Source organism: Colossoma macropomum, unplaced genomic scaffold (genome assembly GCF_904425465.1).
Source record: "Colossoma macropomum unplaced genomic scaffold, Colossoma_macropomum, whole genome shotgun sequence".
Classification (NCBI taxonomy): Eukaryota; Metazoa; Chordata; class Actinopteri; order Characiformes; family Serrasalmidae; genus Colossoma; species Colossoma macropomum.
In genome coordinates, this window is record NW_023494786.1 from 26,321,386 (window position 1) to 26,345,852 (window position 24,467).

The 24,467-nt window shown below is 38.6% G+C and overlaps 1 protein-coding gene across 1 annotated transcript in view; it reads right to left on the minus strand.

The window, feature by feature from the left end:
* The window catches only part of trpc4b (transient receptor potential cation channel, subfamily C, member 4b), a 38,908-nt gene extending 16,650 nt beyond the window's left edge, over positions 1 to 22,258 (minus strand). The window contains exons 1-3 of the mRNA XM_036565008.1: positions 21,907 to 22,258; positions 19,978 to 20,368; positions 6,523 to 7,041 (exon numbers count right to left, since the gene is read on the minus strand). Coding sequence (XP_036420901.1) covers positions 6,523 to 7,041; positions 19,978 to 20,355 — 897 coding nt within the window. The 5' untranslated portion in view covers positions 20,356 to 20,368; positions 21,907 to 22,258. The remainder of the gene's footprint in view (positions 1 to 6,522; positions 7,042 to 19,977; positions 20,369 to 21,906) is intronic.
* Between the last annotated feature and the right edge of the window lie 2,209 nt (positions 22,259 to 24,467).

Below are 24,467 nucleotides of genomic sequence, written 5' to 3' on the forward strand. Positions count from 1 at the left end.
GCATGTCAAACTGTGCTCTGTCCAGCCTGAAATACTGCTGGAATCTGGCCTCATCAAGCCGCAGTTCCTGCACCAGCCGGTGATACACGTACCGTACTTGGCATGGGCTTGAATGGTTTTATTCACCCAGATAGGACGGCGGCAGTGCTTCCACTACAAATAGACGGCAGCGATCGTAAAGAACAGATGCAGTTTTCTTGTCATAGTGACTGCACAGACAGTGGCTGTGTTTACATGCAAAGAGTTTTGCCAATCCGATTGAACACATTCCGATTATATTAAGACTCTGGCGTTTATATGCTCACTCTAATCAACAATCTGATAGAAAATCTCTGTTTACATGCACACTACATGTAATCAGATCCAAAATGACCCACATGCATAGATTACCACTTAGTGTAAATGTTACCATGACAGCGAACATTACGTGAGGTCCAGTCAGGGTGAGGCGAGTTTACAGCTGGCGCTTGTGTTTTTAATTGCTTCAAAATTATGGCAGAAAAATCTACTTCACATGTATTAAGAAAGCAGCAAGAGGAAGACGTCATGTTCTGAGACACATAAGCTGGACGCCCTTCTTTTAAAGTTCAGAACTTATCGTTTCCTGTGCAGACCAGTTTCTGCTTAAACTTTCCAACTGGGAATGTAATCGGATACAAGCGTTTACATGGTTATTATTCTTCTATTTAACAGATTAATTACAGGATTACCCAACTCGTTCAATTGGATAGAAATTGTATTATGAATGGCCTCAATCGGACTAGTCTATTCCAATTGAGCTGTATACATAGTTGGATTATTAACGGGTTATTAGGCTGCATGTAAACATGGCTATTAATGTATTATGCAGGGATGAAATTTATAGACAATCAATTTCCCTCCAGGATTTTTGTTTTTAGTGGGAACACATCTGATTTGTGGTAAGAACTGGGTGGGAATGTATCTGATTTGTGGTCAAATTGTTTTTCCTATATGCGCTGTAGATACTAGCCAGTAAAGTACGGCATACTGCCATGGCATTAACTTAGCATCAGTGAAACCATGGCAACCAAAGGTCAGCTGAAGTTCAGAAACACCCAGAGGTGATGAGCAATCAGACATTTGGGTGACAAGAGGTGAAAAGTCACTGCCGGTATGAATGCAGGGTAAGAGTGGCGATTCCCTTGTTTTTGTTTGTGAGTTAGTTGTGCTGTGTGTTGGGTAAGCAGGTTAAAATGCAGTTTGCAGTTTGATTTGGTTTAAGTGTGGCTGGTGTTGGTACACTGTTGTTTATTAAAGTTAATATTTTTATTTTAATATTTATTTATCTATGCTGGTTTCTAATTCTACTGTGTTGTGTTGGTTATGCTAAAGAAAATCAACAGTTGTGTGTTGAAAGTTATTAAAAACAGAGAAGCCTGTTGCCTATCATTCGTTGGGTAAAGGGAGCTGTGCCTCCTCAGGCATTTCTTTTGCCCTCTTGCTTAATTGCTTTATCTTGCTGCCGAGCCTGGAGCAGGCTATGTAATATATTGTTGTGGGTGGGGAACCTCAGGGCTTTCAGAGAAGGGCTAATGATTTCTGGGAACTGACTATTACATGTCTGTTATGGTTAGTAAACTTTCATTTAATATAATCATCATGCTTGTTGTATTTAAATGCTTCAAGTATTGTAGTAATACTCTTCATTTCATTGTAAAGGTTTGGTTGGACACAAAGGGCTTAAATCTTGAAACACCAGCCCAACCGAAAAATTGTCCAGTCAGGAATTTTCCCCATGATATTTAGGTTGATACAACCAAGCTACCTCTCCCATTCACTAAGAATTCAGAAGCTGAACTGAAGGCCTTACATGTGAGATTAACTACCAACATAATTAAAAACTGGCTGCAGGATTAACCAATCATGTTGTGATTTACAATGCGACTAAATTTATGACATAAAATGTCATTTTAAGCTTTCTGGAAGTCCTAGATATGTCATTTACAGCAAAACATGTGGTAGTCTAACCAGGTTTCAGTTAGTTGTTAGGAATGGAAAACAGCAGTTGCAGCTCTAGGGTTCTTTACTGGAAGAATCACTGTACAACTTCTATATATGAGGTAAAATATGTTTCTGCCTGTGGCAATATTCAGATTAAGTGTATACCGTGTCTTTCATGAGCTTCAAATGTTCTTGGTTAATCTAGAATTGCCAAAAATATCCATGTTCAGTGTTAGTTTAGAGCTAACATACTATTAGACTAGGTGCTAGCAGAAATTTCAAAGCATTATCAAAGATGTGTTTTTATATAAATGGGCTGAACTGAAGGCCTGGCTCTAATAATTACGGTTCGTCACTGGTTGCTGTCTTGTCAAACTCTTTGTTAACTACTTTTATTTCAGTTTTCATCATTTGAATTTTTTTATTTGCCCTTTTACACCATTGGGAAGCAACAGCCGCCCTTTACATTCCGTAATGAATGGATAAGTAGACATTGACCAAAATTGCTTTTTAAATATAACTTCTAAATCCTCTCTGGAACATCATGTGCATGCTTGAGGAGTGACTAGAGGACTTCTGGATCCAGCAGTGCAGAGCGAAGTTGAAAAGGACAAAATACAGCAGATGGAATGAATGCATATACATGAGTCACGAGTGCCTTGGTACTGATTAAATCTAAAAAATTTAACTCTTCATAATCTAATAGCAGCCCCTATTGAGAAAAAAGTCAGCTAAATCACTAGGGTTATGTGACTAATCGTCTCTGTCACACAATCTCTTTCACTGGAAGCAAATGTCATTAGAGCATCTAATCTCAGAATCTAATTATCACGTAGGAGCAGAGAAGTGTTATAACAAGCGCCATGCAACACAGTTACAAGTCAATGAAAGTGATACTGGGGATTTTATCGTTTGCAAGAACATTCTGGGTGTAGACATCATGCTGATCACAATTACAGTACCAAGAGCTGTGCTAGTATGAAAGCATCTAAGCAGTGAAATATCGGCTTTGACGTCACAATTGTACATTGTATAACAAAATGAATGGCCATGTCCACTTCAGACAGAACCAGCTGAGTCAGAGTTGTTATGTTCCAGGTGGCAAGACTTTTCTTTCTCTCTCTTTTAAACGAATTCGCTGATATTTTGTTGTGTTTCAAACTTGTAGCCACATTCAGTCAGTTTTTAATTGAAGTTCAATAGCAATCTATACTCTAAAGGGGGCATCTAAAGCTTCTGGGTGGCAACCAGCATTTGGCTGTAGGCTTACACTAAAAAAGGTTCTTTAAGCAATAACATAAAGAACCTGTTTTGGTTCCCTAAAGAACTGTTTCTGTAAACGACTGACTGAGTAAAGAACCTTTTAATGGTTCTTCATAGAACCTTTACATTAAGTACACTCTTAAAAAAGATGATTCTTCAAGGTTTCTCTAGTAAAGACAGTGATTCTATTCAGACCCATGAACACTCCAAAAACCATATGCATGCTTAAAGGGTTCTCTGCATTGTGAAACAACCAAACAGGGTTCTTCTATCGTTACAGTATGAAGCTTGTAACAACAGAAGAACCCTTTTTGGTGCGATAGAGAAGCCTTTTCAAAAAGGTTCTATATAGAATCATACAAAACACATTCTCCATCAATCTCAAGAACTACTTTACCATGCAAAGAACAGTTTAAGCATGCAAATGGTTCTTTGAGTGTTCATAGTTCTATATAGAACCATTGTCTTTACTGAAGAATCAATGAACCATCTTTTTTAAGGGTGTAGAGAACCTAAAACTTGAAAAACATTATTTATACTCATGTATCTCATACAAAAGTCAGTCTCCAAGGAACCATCCATTTAAAGTGGTTCTTTTATGGCATTGTGCAAAGAAGCCTTTTTGGCTCCTTTTAAGAGTGTAGGCCATCCCTTCATATTATACTTTATATTTGTTTATGCTGCTACACTCTTCTGAAGATACACTCACTAGTTGTTAGACAAATAATAAGTGTACAACATGTTTCACACAAACAAGCCCACTTAAAAGGATCTCTCTGGTTTATTTACATTCACACTTTCCTAAGAAAAATTCCACTAAACATCTTTCATAGCGCACAGCAGATACTGGCACATCACAGATCTAATACGTTTAGTGCTTAATATAGCCTCAATTAGCACATTAGCTTCTGCCTACATTACAGAGGACTGATAGGGAAGACTTCATTCTTCATCACTTCACTGTAGTCTCTGTATTTATTGCACACTGATACAAGTGATGCATTTCATTTACTTGATTCAAATTAATTTCCACTAGAATAGAATGTTTTTATTATATTTATTTATATTACATAAACACAGATTTGTCTTTCAGTTATTTATGACACTAATTATGTTGATGTAATGTAGTTGTTTTCAAGTGCAAATGCTGTACACATTTGAATCAGCAAGCAAAACTTGAAAAAAGAGAGAATGCCTCCAAATCTGAAATGCAAAGAAAGAACAAATAGTCCTGAAAAGTTTTCACACCAACCTGCATGAAACTGGCAACTTCCACCAACACAGGAATAAGTCAGAGGGAGTGGCTGAAGTAACTGTTTATCATGCATTCATTATGAGCTCTGCAATCTACTGAGGACCTTATTGGTGAAGTAAAAAATGACCTGTATTTGCTCTGCAGTGCACAAATGAATGCGTTATAGCTGTTTCAAGCAGCTAGAGATTCTGCCTCTGGAGGAGCACTCTAGAACAAACCATGTGTAATTAGACACATACTGGACCGACTGCCTCTCTTTAGATTAGAGACAAATACTGCATATACACTCTCATACTCATGACTGTATGAGGTTCTATTATGAATCGAAAGGGAACCACTTATGGTACAGTACTGTGCAAATGTCATAGACGCTCCTTTCACTTATTTAATTTCAAGTCAAAATGGCCATGAAATATTACCATTATAAAGTTCTGTGGGTTGAATTGTCCTGCTTTGCACTTAGGCTTTTTGGATTGCCATTGATTAGGAAAACATACAGTACATTCATAGTGCTTCAACCAGTTTTTGTGTTCTTTGTTGTGGACTACCTCGCTTTGCACAATTTGATGTTTTCTCTATAATGCTACATTTGAGTGGTGTCAGAAATTGAGAAATACCAATTTTCTTAGACACTTAGACAGAAGTTTTTACCCCAACACAAAACACAGGGAGGGGGTAACATGGGAGGATACGATATCCGAAGAGGGTAGACACTTCTAACACACTGTAACCCACCCTCCTTGGTCACAGTTACTACAAATAAGCTAACTACCCTAATAACAACACACCATCAACCAATGTCTCTTTTTATGCCAGGAGTGTGGCGCTTCCTGAGAGCCACTTTGCATGGCCACACCCTCTAAGCCCCTCAACTTAATTGTTTTTTGTGAACATATGCTCATTCTAAAACTGATGCCTGCAACATGTTCCAAAAAGTTGGGAGGGGAGCAGTTTAAAGACTAAGAAAAACATCTTAAACAGGTAATGAGGATGGGTCAAGGCTGCCACTTTGCCAAAAAGTGCATAAAGAAAAAAAATTTTTAACATTCCTCAACAAGCATTTGCAGGATCTGTCATGGTGCGGGGGTGAGATTAGTGGCTAAGCTGCACATTGGTGAAGGCACCATTAATGCTGGAAGACAAATACATATTTTAGAGCAACATATGCTGCCTTCTAGACAACGTCTTTTTCAGGGACGCCCATGCTTATTTCAACATGACAGTGCCAGGCCACATTCTAACACTTCAGCCTGCAGTCCAAACCTGTCTTTTATTGAAAATGTATGTTGCAGTATTAAGCTTAAAATATGACAAGAAGGCCCTGTACAGTTGCACAGAGAGTTGTATAATAGAGGAATGGCAAAAAATTCACACATGTAACTTTTTTGGAACGTGTTGCTGGCATCAAAATTAGAATGAGCATAAACTTACATAAGTCAATAAAGTTCATAAAGTCAAACATAAAATACTGTTTTTAGTGCGATTTTCAATTTCATAAGGGTTAAATAGAATTTACTGATCACTACTTTCTGTCTTTTTTAGCCTTTCACATACTGTCCCAACTTTTTTGGAACTGGGCTTGTAACTAGAACATAACTTACCTATTGTTTGAGCAATAATAACAGCCAATACAGATATTTCACTGATTTGTTAGTAGTGGCAAAATCCTGATAAAGCACACATATTTATATAGTTTGTTTACAATTATAATGAATAGACTGTGATGTGAGAAGAATCACTCTCTCTTTTGGATTTTAATGGTTTCATGCCAGAACCTGCCCCTTGAGCTATATTTATAATTTTTAAAGATGTTATGGGTTTCTGCTGTTTATTTGAGCTTAGGTTTATGTAATAATTGAAAAGCGATCATTTTATTTGACAATTCAAGTCAATAACTGGTAATCGTATCAGTCAGTAAAGCACTGTTTAACTAACTACTGCAGTCTAATTTTGACCACATAAACTTTTAGCTGTATTAACTTTTACCAGAAGTTATGGTCCATAAAAACGGTATCATTAATAAAATTTAATATCAGTCTTACCTCCTTCTGGCGATACTTTATGGCCAGTTTGAGGCGGGCCAGCTCATTATTGGACTCATCCTGTAGGAGGCTGAGGTCATCACGGAAGTTGAGGATGAGTTCCAGTTCTCTGGAAGAACGTGTTTGGTCCAGAAGGTCTTTGGCAAAACACTTGCATTGGCAGGACAGCTCCTCATACTCTGTCTTAAACTCATTCTCCACCTTACTGAGCTCCTGCAGCTCCCAGCTCAGCTGGAAGGCAGTCAGGAAGGGATCCTCACTGGACAGTGCGATGAGCGATGGGCTGGCCAGAGCCTTGTAGATGTTGAGGCGGGAGCGAGAGTGGCGCAAACTGTCCACATCTGAGCTGGACACACACTCCATGCAGTTACAGCGCACCTCATGGGGCTGAGGGACTGACACACCTTTCTGCACAAGCATCTTAATGATCTCATAGTTGTTGGTGTGGGCAGCGAGGATGATTGGGGTGATGTCAGGGGTGAAGTCTGAGAACTGTTTGTCCAGCAGTATAGGTGGCACCTGGATACAAATGAAAAGGACAAACATCTGAAAAATAGTAGAAGGCTAGAAGAGACACTCTGGCTAAGATGAAGAATTTAACCATCGCTACATCTGTTGTAAACATGCCAACAGTGGTGCTGCAGCATTTGTATTTATTAGCTTATAGATCAGTGGCTAGACAGTCAACAGGATTAGTTGACACCTCAGCCTCACTGGTTTGACAGAATTTATGATTTTGCAGTGTTTTCATGTGTCCATTCATCACTGTACTCTCACTACAATACCCAGCATGCATTATGCAAAATCCCAATGGTTGTATGATGTATTCCCATAATGCATGCTGGGTATGAATGAACACATGAAAACACTGCAGAATCATGAATTCTGTCAGACCGATGAGGCTGGGGAATATAATGTTGCACCTTAGAATACTGGAACACAACAAAAACACTGAAATCTAGTTTAAGGACAGAATGCCACATTCAATGCATTGCCCCTAAAATGTCCACATTTCCTCAACAAGATATAAAATTCACTATCAAATTACAACAAGTTATATTTATGCAAAGATCTCCCATGGCATATACACAAGAATCCCTCTTCTTACATTTTGTTTAGTTACTTCACACTCATAACTCATATTTTAAATGAATAACATTCAATTAAATATCAATACACACTATGTTTATGTTTATAATCAGAAGAGATATTTTATGATTTGAATTTGATGAAAAGTTATGTGTACAGTCTTGTTTTGCAGAAAGAAAAAACAGTACCACTTTACGGATCAGTGATTGGTATTAAAAGGGTAACAACATGGTAGTATAATGGTAAAAAAGGTTTACTAACCTAAAAATGAGATGCTAGTTTTCTCGTTGTTAATAAATAATTAGTAATTAGTAATAATTTAGTAATTGTTGTGGTACCTAGTTGGTAATAATGATAACATAAAGTGCTAACAAAGTTAGTAATTGTACTGGTAAGAATAAAAAATATAATGGTGATATATTGTAACTACCCATAAATAAAATGTTAATTTTCCAGTTTATACAAATATACAAATTAGTAAGTTTTTTCACCAGTTGTTTTTTCAGCAGTGGTTGTGCTGTTTTGCAGCACACATTCCTTTACATTTGGTCTGTGTAATAGTTGCTTAATACTTAATAGTTGATTGTAATGCTTCCTTGGTTTCCTTGTAGTGCCGGTCAGTATATTCCCTAAAGTCATCATTGGCTACAGATAGGAAGGGAAGTTTTATTCAACTATACAGATACAGACACAGAAACTGCCCTGGTTTGGCAAAGCTAGCTGTTCTGAGTTTACTAAATGATTCTCCAAAAATACATTAAAAGAGTTAGAAAGTGGTGAAAATTTTGGTTGGTGCCAAGTTGCTGTTGAGACATTTTTTGGAATGAAAAAAGGTAACGTTTGATGTCCAATTATGAATGATGGCAAGTTCTTTGAATCAATCTGTAAATAAAATGTAAAGTAATTTACTGGTAGCAGAGTTGCCAGCATATTCACAGTAAATATTATTTACTGTACATTTGCAGTACCTTACTGGCAACTTTGCTACCTGTAAATTACTGTAAGTTGTGTTGTGTCTAAACAAAAATAAATACTGTAAATTTACAGCAATTTTTTTACAGCACCAGCCTAATGTCAGACATCAGGGCTGAGGGAATTAGACTTATTGGTCAACCCACAAGGTACTCGAGAGTGTGCAGCAAGCACTTAGTGGATGGTGACTCTAATGTTATGTTTAACTTCATAGTTTCTGTCACTGGCCAAAAGAAAGACAAAGTTTTAATGTTTGTTTGTTTCCTTTCATGCCTCATGATGACAGATGACAGCTTATAGATTTAATAACGTAATAATAAAGGCAAGAAAAACAAGAAAAAAAAGTTTGGCAGCTAATAACAACTAACATGATTATGAATAATCAGTTTCTGTAGCTTTAGAAGAACCTGCCTTTTGACCAAAACAACTGGTTATGAAAAGCATTATGGGAGGGGCTGAAAAGTCTATGAGGAATGTGAGTTGAATATATATGTATGCATTATATAACTACATACTCTACTTCAATACCTTAACAGTACATAACAGCCACTGAACATCTTCTGTTAATCTTGTGTTAGATTATTTTGTGTATTTTACATTTTACATATTTTTATCTACATTCACATTGGACAACTGCACACTTGTACTTGTAGTTTTGTGCATGGTGAACAAAAAGATTAAAGATTACATATAAGCCAGTATTTAACATGAATCAGATGTATAATAAAAGAACTATAACTTTTAGTATTCTAAGGTTTAAATATTAATTTCCAGCCTTCTGCCAGCACTTCCCAGAAACTGATGCCCAGAATCTGAAGTCCTCACAAAAATAGCCCACTGACCTGGCTTCATCACTGTTCTACAGGGTGCACATACGTCAAACACAACAAGGTCAGTTATAGTAACGCATGCTGTGTGAAGCCTAGAATGCCATACTTATTAAGAGCCCAAGGATTTTAGTGTACGGTAAATATTTTCTCATTTATCCAAACACTTTAAGCAGAAAGATTTAAAGCAGCCAAGCAAAGCGGATGAAACAGTGGTGGACTCTAGTGCTGTCAGAGAGACACAGGTGGGCCTTATATATACACTCTTCTAAAGCAGAGGCAGAGCTGAAGGATGTTATCAGGGTGAGTTATTTAGAGTGAGATGTATCTGCATTTGGATCCTCCAGATTCAGCTATTCCTCAACTCTGTTCTGAAAGATTGCATCATCTGTACGTGCATCATATAACATCTTTAAAATCTTTGGCCACTCCTGCTCCGTTCTCAAAGTCTCTCAGAGGAGGGAAACATTTGAAGGTTGAGTTTTCAGCAGAAGAAGCCCGAGACAGTGCTGAGGTATTCCCACTTAGCTGTGTTTTGGCGAGGGCAAGAATTTTAAGGATTTTGTACACATGAACAAGTAACGCAATGCTTCACTATTTTACGAGGTCATGTACACAGCCAAGAGAGGTACAGCAAGTTTACCAGTTAAAAAGAAACAGGACCAGCGCTCACTCCATAAATCACACTCTAAACCTGCAGAAACTGGTTTCAGATCAGCATAAATGCTCTGAGAGTTAAGCTGAGAGTTATTACTTTTATTTTGCTGTCAAAGTCAAATGTAATTGTGTAACTATATCTGACTGTTCACAAGTTTGGAATCACTGTTTTCAGTAATATAAAACCAATTTTGTTGCTGATACAAGTATGAAATGATTCTGCTGCTACTACCGTACTCAGCTAAGTAGTAGTGTTTCAGTATGGCCAAAAAATGTATATGGTAAAATGAACCCTTCTGATGGTTTTGGTATCAGGGTATACAAATACTTTTAAATAAAACTAGTTAAAGCCTCAATCCACTAATGCATAGTGGCCTCTTCAATAAGATCTGACGGTCACTGCTATGAAAAGTGGCTCTGGTGTGACGTTTAGCTTTACCGTGCTGGGAAGCAGGCTGAGGGGGGAGGGGGGATGAAGGGAGCGGGGGGAAGGGGTGTGGTTGGTGGGGGGGCCTTTGAGTGCACTGGCTCCCCACTTTTCTTCTGTACAGCAAAGCAATATTACCTAGTTTTTATTGACACAGATTTAAAGAGCCCTGCTGGTGACATCCTATATAAATAAAAATAATGCATGGCTACGCCTTACTAAGGCATGGAAACAAGATCCTAATGCGTGGCCATGACTTAGTAAGGTGTGGGAATGAGAATTAAGTTGTGGCCATGACTTAGTAAGGTGTGAGAACAAGATCATGCCTTACTAAGTCATGGCCACAAATGAGGATCTTGTTTCCACACCCTGCTTAGTCGTGGCCATGCATTAGGATCTCGTTCCCATGCCTTACTAAGTCGTGGCCATGACTTAATTATCTTGTTCCCATGCCTTACTAAGTCATGGCCATAACTTAATTATCTTGTTCCCATGCCTTACTAAGTCATGGACAGACATTATTTTTATTTATACAGGATGTCACTAGTGGGGCTCTGTACAGAATACTACAGTAGTCTATTGTATTATTGGTACAAATATGCTGAGTGTGTATGTGTTTGTATCATATATGTTTAAACATAATACATTTTTTTCACTTTATTTGTTTGGCTTACTGTCTGTTTGTCATTATCTTTTTATGTTTGGCTTGTCTGCTTTTCTTTTTATTTGTTTGTATTTTGTACTGTCTGTCTGTTGTCATGATTTTTGTCTGGCTTGTCCGGCTTTATATCTTATTTGTTTGCCTGGTGTAATATATGTCATAAAAAAAAAACAACACAAAGAAATAATAAAACTATTTTAGATGCTTAACCTATTGTTCTAGGTTTTACAGTGGCTTTTTATTCTGCAGTAAAGTACAGAACTGAACAATATATAGATAAATCAGCATTGCTTTCTAATACTCTAAAACAGTGCTAGACTTTTCACATCTGAATTTCTAAAAGGGTCAAATTGGCACCTTATTCACCAGCTGTTTTGCTCTAATTTTCCGTTCCACCTTAAATGGAGCAGCAGTTACATTCTGGGACCTGTACAAGTGCCTGATTCTAACTGCTGTGCTATTTAAGGTAGAACAGGACATTTTTACAAGAAGATAACTTTAGCTTTGTCAAATTTCTTGAGTCATTTATCCCATATGTGCTTCTCATATACTTGTACTTCCGAGCAAAATATGGAAAATATTACAGTCTTTCAGGTGTCTTGGTTTTGTATTGACTACAAAGCCTCGGCTGAGGTGGAGTCGCATGCAGCTGACCGAGTCAGGCTGCTCCTCAGGCAGCACAAGAGGAAACTACAGAGCCCCACTAGTGACATCCTGTATAAATAAAAAAAAATGCGTGGCCATGACTTAGTAAGGCGAGGGAACACGATAATTATGTCATGGCCATGACTTATTAAGGCATGGGAACAAGATCCCACGCCTTACTAAGCTGTGGCCATGACTTAATTATCTCATTCCCACACCTTACTAAGTCGTGGCCATGCCTTAGGATCTTGTTCCCACGTGTTAATACGGCGTGGCCACGCATTATTTTTATTTATATGGGATATCACCAGCAGGGCTATGTAAGAAACAGAAGCACAGCACTCGCTCCTTGTTAGGCTAAAGCTAATCCTTTATGTCCACCACCTTAAAAACAACGTGAACAACTTCAGGTGTTACAAAGTAGACAGCGGGAGCTGATCGAGATGCTGCTGCGTTTTCATTTTCATGTGAAATGTGATTGAAACATCCATGACTCAGCCTTTCAGTGAAGTGGGATTGACACTATTGATTGACGATCACTTTTTTTGCTTGTTTTAATAAGCTATGAGACATAATAGCTATCTAAGGGTTAAACACCCAGTGTTGGTTCATTGGACGCATTGATGGCATTTTTATATGAAATTGTACTAGAAGAGATCAAATGCAATGGCAGACTTCAACCAAGCTCAAACTGCGGCAGATACGCAACCACTGTAACAAATTTAGCGTCAACAATTGGACAAGGATTTATGTGTTTCATATACTGTAAGCCCAGAACATTAGCATATTCACACTGCAGCTGTGCTTCACAGAAAAGTGTCGGCAAACAGATTATTCTGAAAATTATAAGGAGATGATAAGACCCTCTTTCTTGACTGCTTTCTTCAAAGTTGCTGGAAAAGTGAAAACATATCTCTGTGTTTGAAGGTACGAGCAACAGAGAGTTCTATAAATAGAACCTCAGAGAGAGAGAGAGAGAGGAGAGAAAGGAAGGGACAAAGAGAGAGAGAGAAGGAAGGAAGGGACAAAGAGCGAAAGAGAGAGAAAAGGAGGGGACAGAGGGAGAAAGAAAAGGAAGAGACAGAGGGAGAAAGAGGGTAATTGAGTGAGAAAGACAGAAAAAGAAAGGAAAACAAGACTGATGGAAAGAAAGGGATGTTGAGAAATATACATACAGAGAGGAGAAGAGAGATGAGATGAAAAGAGAGAGAAAAGGAAGGGACAGATGGAGAGAGGGAGGGAGAAAAGGAAGGGACCAAAAAAGAGAGAAAAGAGAGAGAGAGAGAGAGAGAGAGAGAGAGAAATTAAGAGGATCAGAGACAATGAACAGAGAGCGAGAGAGAGATGAGAAAGAAGAGAAAGAGAGTAAAGGGACAGATGGAGAGAGGGAGGGAGAAAGGGAAAGGACCAAGAGAGAGAAATAGAGAAAAGGAAGGGAGAGAGAGAGAGAGAGGGAAGAGAGAGAAATTGAGTGAAAGAGAAAGAGAAACAACTAACAGTGAGAGAGAGAGAGAGAAAGGGAAGAGAGGGAGAGAGAGAGAAAAGGAAGGGACAGATGGAGAGAGGGAGAGAGAAGAGGAAGGGACTGAGATCAAGAGAGAGAAAGGAACAGAGGGAGAGAAATTGAGTGAAAAAATGGAAGAGGTTAAGAGAATGAGAGACAACAAAAAGAGAGCGAGAGAGAGATGAGAAAGAAAGAGAGGGAGAGAAAAGGAAGGGACCAAGACAGAGGGAGAGTGAGAAAAGGAAAGGACTGAGAGGAGGAAGAGAGAGAAATTGAGAGAGAATGACAGGAAAAGAAAGGAAAACAAGACTGATGGAAAGAGACATTGAGAAATAGAGACAGAAAGATAGAAAAAGGAATATATACATACAGAGAGAGAAACAGAAAAACAGAGAAAGAGAAAGAACAGATTAAGAGAATAAGAGACAATGAAGAGAGAGAGAGAGAGGAGAGAAATATAGAGAGAGATGTGCAGAGTGTGTGTAATGCAGAGCCCCTCTGAGAGCCGCAGTGTGAGTGAGAGAGTGTGCGGTGGTGATTAGACGACGGGGTGATTAGCACATCTCTTGCACTGTCCATTCTTTTGGGCTGAATTGGTGGAACGTGCAGACAGAGCTGCGTGAGCCAGCAGGCGTGAGCACGAGATAATGATGAGTCTAGTTAGAATGGCAGACCCGAACTAGCAGGTCAATATGACACAATAGCCCACTGAAAACAATGAAGGGAGCCAGAAAAACTGCACTGTTATGGGTGAGTCTTAGCTGTGAATGTCAGTGCCAGTTTTAGATGCTCAAAAATAAAGTCATATGTTAATGTTTACAAGGGTATCATGGATGACTGGATTTTTCAGTCCAGTGAGTCCATATATCGTTGTTACCGGTAGAAAAACTTCCAAAATGGTAACTTTACAGGAAAAGGAAAAAACCCTACTTTACTGTTAATGCAAGTCAATGGAACCAGAATTTTTTCCAAGTCATTTTGGGTCATTTCTTTTGGTCCATTCTTCATGAAATTTACACACAATGTAAAGGAAAACAGGTGTTTTCATTATGTCAAAAACTGAAAAAAGGAAAAAAAATGGAGATACAAGGTTTTCTTCCGACAACAGCGATATGGAAATTAAGCTGTGGCCTGTTTTGAATTTGTTGTTTTTGTGATGTCACAAAAGCCAACACATTTACATCTATCTGCCTATTCACTGTGAAGTTATAAGCAGTGTTTTAGCCAGCTTTTTGAATGAGGCACAATACAGCCAATCAGAACAGAGTTGATTTACATATATCAGTTTTAAAAGCACAGTAACAAAAAACAGCCTGTTTAATTCTAAGGGATAAAGCAGGGTTGAAAAATGGTCATGTAAAATCAATTAATGACTGTTTTGGGTACATAAACCTGCACAAATGTCATAAGTGGATCTTAGGGATTATACGCCACTATCTCTGAGGTCACTGAGGGCTCCAAACGTTATTAGAGACAGCTTGTTACCTCCCTTTGGTTGTTGAGATATGACACTTTATTTCAAGACCACCAAGCCACACCACCACCACAAAGTGAGAAATCCCATCAGGCCTGTGATTGATGGCCCAGGAAGAATCCGTATGCTCATCAGTATCTACCCCACTGCAGAGAAATCAAAGCCTGTAACCTGCTCCCATGTTCTGCTTGGTCCGCTTGTGATCTATAGACATGTTAATTTGGTGATTTGCATATCAAACAGGCAGCATGAATAAGGGTTGGGGAGAGAAAGAGAGAGAAAACTGGGGTTCACCATGCTGCGCACTGCTGTGGTGGATGATCAGATCTGCTCTGCTCATAGCCATTCCAGTGAAAGCCAAATGAATGCAGCTGAGTAACTGTGAAAGGCAATGAGGGGAGCATGAATTAATCCAGATGAAGATGGTTAAATAGGGATGCAGCTATATGGGAACTGAGGGCCGATGCCGATATCTGATATTTCTCATGTATGTATCTGCTGATACTGATACATGTTTATGAAGTGTAGAAATTGGCGATTAGCATTATGGAGAAATATAACATTTATTTCTGTACACTCTTTAAAAAGATGGTTCTTTATGGGTTTTTAGTAAAGAAAATCTTTCTATATAGAACCATGGACACTCAAAGAACCCTCCGCATGATTAAAGCGTTCTTCAGATTGATGGAGAATGTGCTGTAGATGGTTCTTTATAGAATCTTCTGTTGTTACAAGCTTGACATTGTAACAATAGGAGAACCCTTTTTGGTGCTATATAGAAATAAATATTAAAAAGGGGTGACACTTTATTTTGAGTGGTCGTGTTTAGATGAAACAAACACTCAACGGACTCTCAGTAACATGTCAAAAACATATGAGGGTAAGGATTAGGACTTGGGTTGAGATTAAGGTTAAGGTTAGGATTAGGGCCATGGTTAGGGTTAGGATTTGGGTAAAGTTAAGTTTTGCATAATGGAAGTAATATATTAACAATAGATCTACTTAATGTAAGTAATGTATCAACAGAACATCTACAAGATATTTACTTCAGTGGAGAACTATTTCACCATGCAAAGAACCATTTAATCATAAAATGGTTCCATATAGAATTCAAGGTTATGAATAGAACCATTGCTTTTACTAAAGAACCTGAAAATCTTTTTAAACTTTATATATGCTTAGCAAAAAGATTCTTTCACTCGTATCAATAGTGGAGCCATTTTTGGTGCACTATAGAACCATTTTTAAAATAGTTTTTAAAGAACCACGCACAACTGGTTTTACATCATTGTCCACACAATGAACCATTTATGTGCTCAGATGGTTCTTTGAGTGTTTGTGGTTCTATGTACAACTGGTTTTCCATCATTGATCACGCAGTGAACCATTATGTGCTCAAATGGTTCTTTGAGTGTGTGTGGTTCTATATAGAACTGGTTTTCCATCATTGATCACACAAAGAACCATTTATGTGCTCAAATGATTCTTTGAGGGTGTGTGGTTCTATATAGAACTGGTTTTCCATCATTGATCACACAGAGAACCATTTATGTGCTCAAATGGTTCTTTGAGTGTGTGTGTGGTTCTATATAGAACTGGTTTTCCATCATTGATCATGCAGAGAACCATTTATGTGCTCAAATGGTTCTTTGAGCATTTGTGGTTCTATATAGAACCACCATGTTTTGGTTTGTGGTTCTATATAGAACCACTGCTTTTGCTAAGGAACCCTTGGAGAATCAATTTTTAAATAACAAAATGAAAGAAACTCTCAATTTTAGAGGATTAGAAGCTGAATTTGAGAGAACTTTGTCATTTTTCCTGAGTCTCGTCATGTAATCCAAGGCCATGAAGCCGACAGTGATTCAGTGAGGAAATGGACACATTTGGTATTTCAGATATGTAGCTGATAAGAGGTGGTTGGAGGAGGGGAAGTCAAGGTCCAGTGGGACTTGTAATAGCTGAATCAAATCTCAGAGCACTTTCTCGAATATGATCACAGCAGGGAAGACTCTCAATGAGACAGGAGCTGTGATTATGTGTGAAAAAAGATCAGAAAACAGAGTGCTATTAAAAATGAATAAGGTTCCTGCATCTGCATACTAATGAGCTTTTGTTACTTAGCAGAAAGAATATTATGATATCACAAAGGTTATTAACAATAATTATAATGTGCATAACCGAATAAGCCTGGCTTGTTTGTACAGTTTATTACAGGGCTTAAAATAGTTTAGCACTCATGAGAAGCAATGTCTAATGGATTTAAACCTGAAATAAACAAGTGAGCTTGACTGTTTAAGCCATTCTTTCAGTAAAGATATGGTTCTGTTATGTACTGCATGTGATGCTTGTTAAATATGAATTAGGCTTAGATCAGAGGAGAATTTCACAGAGCAGGATTTTCCAGTTAACTAGATAATTGAATTTAAAGTCAAGCCTGTTCAATGCGAGAGTTAATGGACTTACTACTGGACAATCTTCAAGTTGGGCTTAAATTATCCAGGTTACCTCCGGTCATGTTTTAGGAGATACACAGACACCCAGCTTCCAAAATATTTCACAAATTTTCTCCTTAAGTGTGTTTACAAAGCTCTAACCTGATGGTTGGTTCAGTAAAGATCTGGTAAAATGTTGACTCTGGCTTAAAGAAAGGGCGTCCCTGTTGGACAGTCCTCACTTTTGGTTTCAGTTTTCCAGCTTACTGAGAAATCCTGGAGGATCTTTTCTCTCACTAGTGTCCTCAGAAAGCTCCAACCTGCTTGTTTACAAAGTGTTGTGTGTGTTTTTGTTAAGTAAGACTGTTTGCGTCATGACGACTTAGATGAAGATCAGGTGTATATTTCACAAAGCAGAGTTTCTCAATTTATCAGATAACTTAGGCCAAATTTCATGAAACTGTTGAGAGAAATCAAAATATCAAGACAACATGGAAGGGGAATGCCACCGATTTTTTACAAATTTCTGCATAATTCAATCACTGAGATGTAAACAAACTCATGCAGAGTGGTTCATTGTAGAGAAACATACTAACTCCTACACATTGGTGGTGATAGGAACCAGGGGTTGCAACACAAATATAGCCACTTTATTTACTATCCAAAAGCACCAGGGAAGCTTCATGTGTCTACTGACATTTTATATGTAATGTTGATAATGATAAAATATTGTTAAATATGAAAAAACACGTTCTTTGTGGACTATTTGCTGGACATGTACCTCTCCACCATCAATGATTTTTGTAAAAGGTATGTTTAAGTATGTGAGCAACACACTGGGCTTTGATTCTTCACGAAGGAAAGCACATCACACTGTACCAATAAGCATTCTTGGGCTAGACTCCTAATGCACCATTAGCTTACTTCTGTAACACACTGTTAGAAATAAAGGTTCTGGGCAGGTACATTTTTTGCTCGTCAAGGTACAAACAATGTAAATGTTCCTTCAAAGGTACAACAGTGGTTTTAAGTTCCAATTGTGAACCTTAAATAAGTTTTTCCAGGTGAAAAGTTCGTATTTGTACCTTTTCATAATCTAATGTTTTAAAACAGAACAGTAAAATAAAAAGCCTGGAGACGAGACAGGGTGTGTGGAGTCAGTACAACTTAGAAAATATAACTTCAGTGGATTATGGTTCAGTTATGTTCCCTGAAGGAACTAAAGGTACTGATATGTACCTTTGAGGGTACCACCCCAGTGACCAGAGGGGTACTGCCCCAGTGACAGTTTACTACCTTTTTTTTCTGAGAGTGCATGGTTAGACTCAAAGTCACTCTGGATAAGAGTATCTGCCAAATTTAAAAATGAAAAAGAAGAAAAATTGAATAAAATATTTTGAAAAGGCAGAGAACCCTTTTTAGTACTACAAATTGTCATTGTTTAAAAAAAGTTAAGATAAGTGAGGAACTTTCTCCTCCACATAAAGTTTCTGTACCAATTAAAGAACCTACATCCTACCTTTTCTTCTATTTTATATTTTCCCTTATGGCATCTGTGTTGTTTTATGTCTGAAAAACACTCATAATTCTTTTTAACGTGACCATTTCGATAGAATGGCCCACATCTGTGAATGATCTCTGTTCCGATTGGCTGCTTCATATAGTGCCTCATTAAATAAGCAGTTTGGCTGAAACACTCCTTATAACTTCAGTGTGAATGAGTGGAGCTAAACTGCTGTAGGCTGAATAAGTGGATAAGTGAATATAGGGAAAATGTGTTGGTTTTTGTGACATCACAAAAACAAAAAGCCTGTTTTTTCTGGCTAGTTTTCAATATGGACTGTATTGACTTCAGGGATGTTAACAAACATCAGTCTTTTATTAGCAAAAAAATTATAATTATAATAATAAAAAGGAAAATTAGTTTTTTTTGATGATATGAGCCCTTTAAAGTTTTTTCCTATACTTATTTAGGAGCCTTTTTTCATCAAGACTACCTGGCTGGATCTGTGTACTAGAGCAGGGAAAGCATCACAACATGCAGGACAAGATTCTTCAAGTTCTTCAAGAACCAGGACTGGGAACCACTGACACGTCTAAAGATCAGGTCATGTTTAAAGTTTTTCCTATAACTATTTAGGAACCTGTTTTTTTCATTATTAAGACTGTGCTGGTCCTAACACATGCTGTTCAACTCTGGAAGGGCTTAATGACACGAACAGCTGGATCAGGGTTATTAGACCAGAACATGCAGGATAAGGTTCTTCAAGTTCTTCAAGAACCAGAACTGAGAGCCACTGACACACCTTAAGATCAGGTAACGTTTAAAGGTTTTTCCTATAACTATTTAGGAACCTTTTTTTATCAAGACTGTACCTGGCTGGATCAGGTTTATTAGGACAGGGAAAACATTAGAACATGCTGGACAAGGTTCTTCAAGTTCTTCAAGGACCAGGGCAGAGAACCACTGACACGTCTATAGATCAGGTCATGTTTAAAATTTTTCCTATAACTATTTAGGAAGCTTTTATTATTATTGTTATTATTAAGACTGTACTGGCCCTAACACATGCTGTTCAACTCTGGAAGGACTTATCTGAATATCTGGATCAGGTTTATTAGAGCAGAACATGCTGGACAAGGTTCTTCAAGTTCTTCAAGGACCTGGACTGGGAACCACTGACACATCTAAAGATCAGGTCCCGTTTTGGGAGCTATTCCTGCCCAAATTCTGTTGTTTTCAAAGGAGTTTGCAAACTCTGACCTGCTTCTCCCCGCTGGGCTTCTTGTGGTTGAGCAGCAGTTCCACGGCCCCCACCACCTCCTTGCGGATGGCGTGCAGCAGCGCGTCGCCCACGTGCACGTTGTAGCTGAGCAGCAGCTCGATCAGCTCCAGGTTCTCGTTCTCGATGGCGATGAGCAGCGCCGTGCGCCCCAGCGGGTCCACGCAGTTGATGTTGATCTTGAAGTAGATCTCGGCCTCCTCCAGCGCGCGCTTCACGCTGCCGTAGTCCCCTCGCTCCACGGCGTTCAGGTACAACTTCTCCTGCACGGACAGCTCGGCCTCGGCGCGCACCACGCGCAAAGGGATGCGGTCCCGGTAACACGAAGGGTCCTTCCGGCGGTAGTAGAGCTGAGACATGATGGCCGGACAGCTGTGGAAGTGAAGAGGAGAGGAGGAGTGGAGCGAGGATAAACAGCGCGGCCACTGCGGCTCGCAACATGACAAACAGAGACAGCGCGCGAGACAGCGAGGGGTGGGGGGCGACATCCACCCATTCTGATGACTCTGTAATGCAATTAGAGCGGCGGTGCCCACATTATCTGTACTTATCTAGCAGTTGCGGCTTGGACCTGTGGTCATTCCTTTGTCAGTGCGCCATTAAAGGGCCCATATCTTACTTTTTTTGCACTTGGGGTCCACTTATTACATTTATGTACTAAAAACAGTGATACATTCTAACCCTGCAGCTCATGTATCTACCTCAGACTCACATATTGCATATATGGAAAAGTGTACAACTGTACATATCATCTAGTGTGTGTGTGTGTGTGTGTGTATATATATATATATATACACATACAATACAATATATGCATATATAACATTTGATGAACATTTGTGCGTCTCTGATTAAGTACAGGTCAGTTATGTGACTAATATGTCACAGTTGTCAAGGAAACATACTCTGCATAGAAGATAACACTATTACCTACATTCATATACATTACCTTCTTAAAACTAATAATTATAATAATGATAATAATACCTGTAAATGTGATGTGACAATAAACGTGATTTGATTTGATTTAAAATACTTTTCCAGCTTCTCTTTTTATCCTTTAGATTTAAACTGATTTTAAAAAATTAGACTGCTATATGTAAATGAGCTCTGTTCTGACTGAATCCTGCATTGTGGCTCATTCAGAAAACAGTCCAGGCTGAAACACTCCTTATAACTTCAGCGTGAGTGGGCGGGGCTAAACTGCTTTGAATTTTTTGTGACATCACAAACACAAAAGCGGTTAATTCAAGACTGCTGACGCAGATTAGTTCCTCTTCATAGAGCGTACAGATTAGAGCAGTGAGTGAGATGTTTTAGAACTTTACAGGCTACTCCAAACTCAGAAAAGTAAGGGAAATTCAGTTTTCCATGAATTGAGCCCTTTAAACAAAAGTTTTCAGCAGGTTATGATGAATCAGTGGTCGAGGCCAATGCAAATCATTTATTGCCATTTTAGTTCCGGCCACAAAGTTGAACCCATTTGATCAGCTGCTGAAAACTTAAACGTTGCGTAACTCTGGCCTGGAACAGTCACAGCAGAAGCGCTGCTTTCAGCCAGAATATTAAAATAAAACACATCCATATGTATTTAAGGCATTTAAGTCACTAACGCCTCGCCGGGAGAGTCACCGCCAGCATCTGGACGCGCACACGAGGAGACTGCCAACATTACGCACGGCTTTACGCACGGATAAAGATCGCCGTGAAAACAAAAGCTCAAGGGAAACGGGTGAAACGACCCCAGCCTCGCTTTTCCAGGTAATTTAATCTAAGATGCACCATCGCCTCAAACACACAGCAGATGAAGTTCAGGGCGCGCGAGTCTAGTATCTCGAATCAGTGCTGCTGTAAAGCTCGTTTGAAATGTTCCGCGCGCAATAAGCGACCCTAAATGCCGCCTAACTTACCTGAATTTGAACCGCTGAGTTTATCTTCCGTCACTCACGCCGCTGAACTCCGTAGCTGCGCCATAATTGTTCTGGAAAGGCGTTTTGTCTCCCGCTGCGTTTTCTGAGAGCTCCCCAGCGTCGAGCATTATTCCTGCAGATCACACAGCTCCTCACTCTGCTGCTCTCTGATGATGTAAATCAGCCACCGAGCCAGAGCAAAGACACTTCAGCCTTCTGCTAACCAGAAGGGGTAAAGTAAGAATCCAGAAAGGAGAGAAATAAACTGTATCCTAACTGTGCCTGAAGTCAGCTCGGTTTAATAGTAGAGTCTGTTGTGTATCACCCACCCTTACAGCTGGAAGGAGCTGTGCCGCTGTAATAGTTACTGAGAAATCCCTGCCGTCTGAACGGCGGTCAGTGAGACTTGTAGAACAGATTCCCTGCTGAAAAAAAACAGATAAGCAATGAAGTGTTGCTGTTGGTTTTGTAATGTGTTTTGGCTATTTTGCTGGGTTGATTTCACAATGTAAAGGATCCTAATGGTTTACCAGGTCGCCAGTGGCTGATTCTAAATGCACTTGATGTTTTTCTAATAGGATATAAAGTTCTTCTACAGGAAATTAGTCGTTTCTGTTGGAAACCATTAAGCCAATCCCTCTTAGAAAGCAAAAGCAGGAGGTTATAACCCCAATGGATTCTAAAGGCGTTTTTCCATGCAGGGTTGCACCACAAGTTTTCATATTGTTGTTTTCGTTGTTGTCATGGCTGTTGATTTTATTGTTGTTGTCATGGCTGTTGATTTTATTGTTGTTGTTGTTGTCATGGCTGTTGATTATGTTGATGATGTCATGGCTGTTGATTATATTGTTGTTGTCATGGCTGTTGATTATATTGTTGTTGTCATGGCTGTTGATTATATTGTTGTTGTTGTCATGATTGTTGATTATGTTGTTGTTGGTGTCATGGCTGTTGATTGTGTTGTTGTTGCCATGGCTGTTGATTATATCGTTGTTGTTGTTGTTGGTGTCATCATGGCTGTTGATTATGTTGTTGTTGTTGTTGTTGTTGTCATGGCTGTTGATTATGTTGTTGCTGATAGGAGGATTCTATCAGCAAGCAGCACATTTTTGTCTATTTGAAGCTGAACAAAAATCAACACACAATACAATTTTTTTCATTTTTTATTTTTTTTTTACACATTTTGAAAGTACTAGTTGCCTTCAACACTGTGTCAAAATGTCATGATGGATGGAGCAATAAAATGGTCCTAAATGACTCAGAGTACAAACAATGTAAGTGAACATACATTGAAGTGTAAGAATGTTCTGTAAAGTTACTTTTACAAGGTTTTGTTCTGTTGTCGTTCTGTTGTCGATATGTATGTAGATACCATGGCATTAGAAATCAATGGGTCTTGATGTAAAAGACTCTGTGTGCCCAAACATTTTTTGCACCAAAGCATAATGTTTTTGGTGAACTAGGGGCTAAAAAGACAAAATATACAGTAAAGTTTATTTTTAAAAATGTATTTTAGAACATTGCACTGTTTGTTGTTACTATACTTCATAAATAAAACTTTAAGAAAGTATAATAAGAATGTAATTAGTATGAAATTAGGCATATAGGCATTTGCAGCTTTAGAGACCACCTGTCTTTTATTTAATTTCCAGTCAAAAGTACGACTTATACATTTTTCCAAAAAAGCAGAAAACATATCGTTGCTGTCCAATGAAAAACACGTATCTGCATTTTTTGCGATTTTTACTTTTCTGCATCATTTGAGCTCAGCAGCTGTCCTTTACATTGTGTGAAAATTTCATGATGATTGGACCAATAGAAATGCTCCAAAATTGCTTAGAATGAAAACTTTTTCTATTAACTTATGTTGAAAGTACAGAAGTGTTTTTCCCTCTCCTGTAAAGTTACTATTTTGGAGATACTTGTTTTTCACTGGAGAGCGAAGATATATTTAACACAAAATCACACAGAAGCCTCAACAGCTCACCCCTTGCCTTTATTACAGTTTCCATTCTTTTCAGGAGACTTGTTTTCAGTTTTCCCCCAAGAAATCTGAAGGGATATTTTTCAGTTTTAAGTTCAGTCTTAGAAGTTGTTTGTATTTTCTGCTTCTCACAATCCAAGTAATCCCAAACACTTTCAGTGATGTTGAGGTCTGGACTCTGGGGTGGTCAGTCCAATGTTCTGAGAACACCAGCAGCTTCTTTGTTTGATTTGTCTGTCTACTTTACTCAGTGAGGGCTTCTTGAAAGCCACCAATCCTTTCAGACCCATAGTGCTGAGTTGTCTTCTCACAGTGGAAGGATGGACAGAAACACCTGTGGATTTTTTTCAGATCTGATTCAAGAGTGGAGCTTAATTTTCTCCTCTCTCTCAAAGATGAAAGCTTTAAGTGCTGTTTATCTGATGGGGACAGTTGTGGTGGTCTAGCGGGTTAATATTTTTTCCAACTCCAGTTTTGGAAAATCCTGTTTTTTCACTTGTTTTTCCCATTCATTATACAAGTGGATCATCTTCTATATCTAAAGGGTCTTTTGCACAGTTCTGTAAATGGTGGCAAA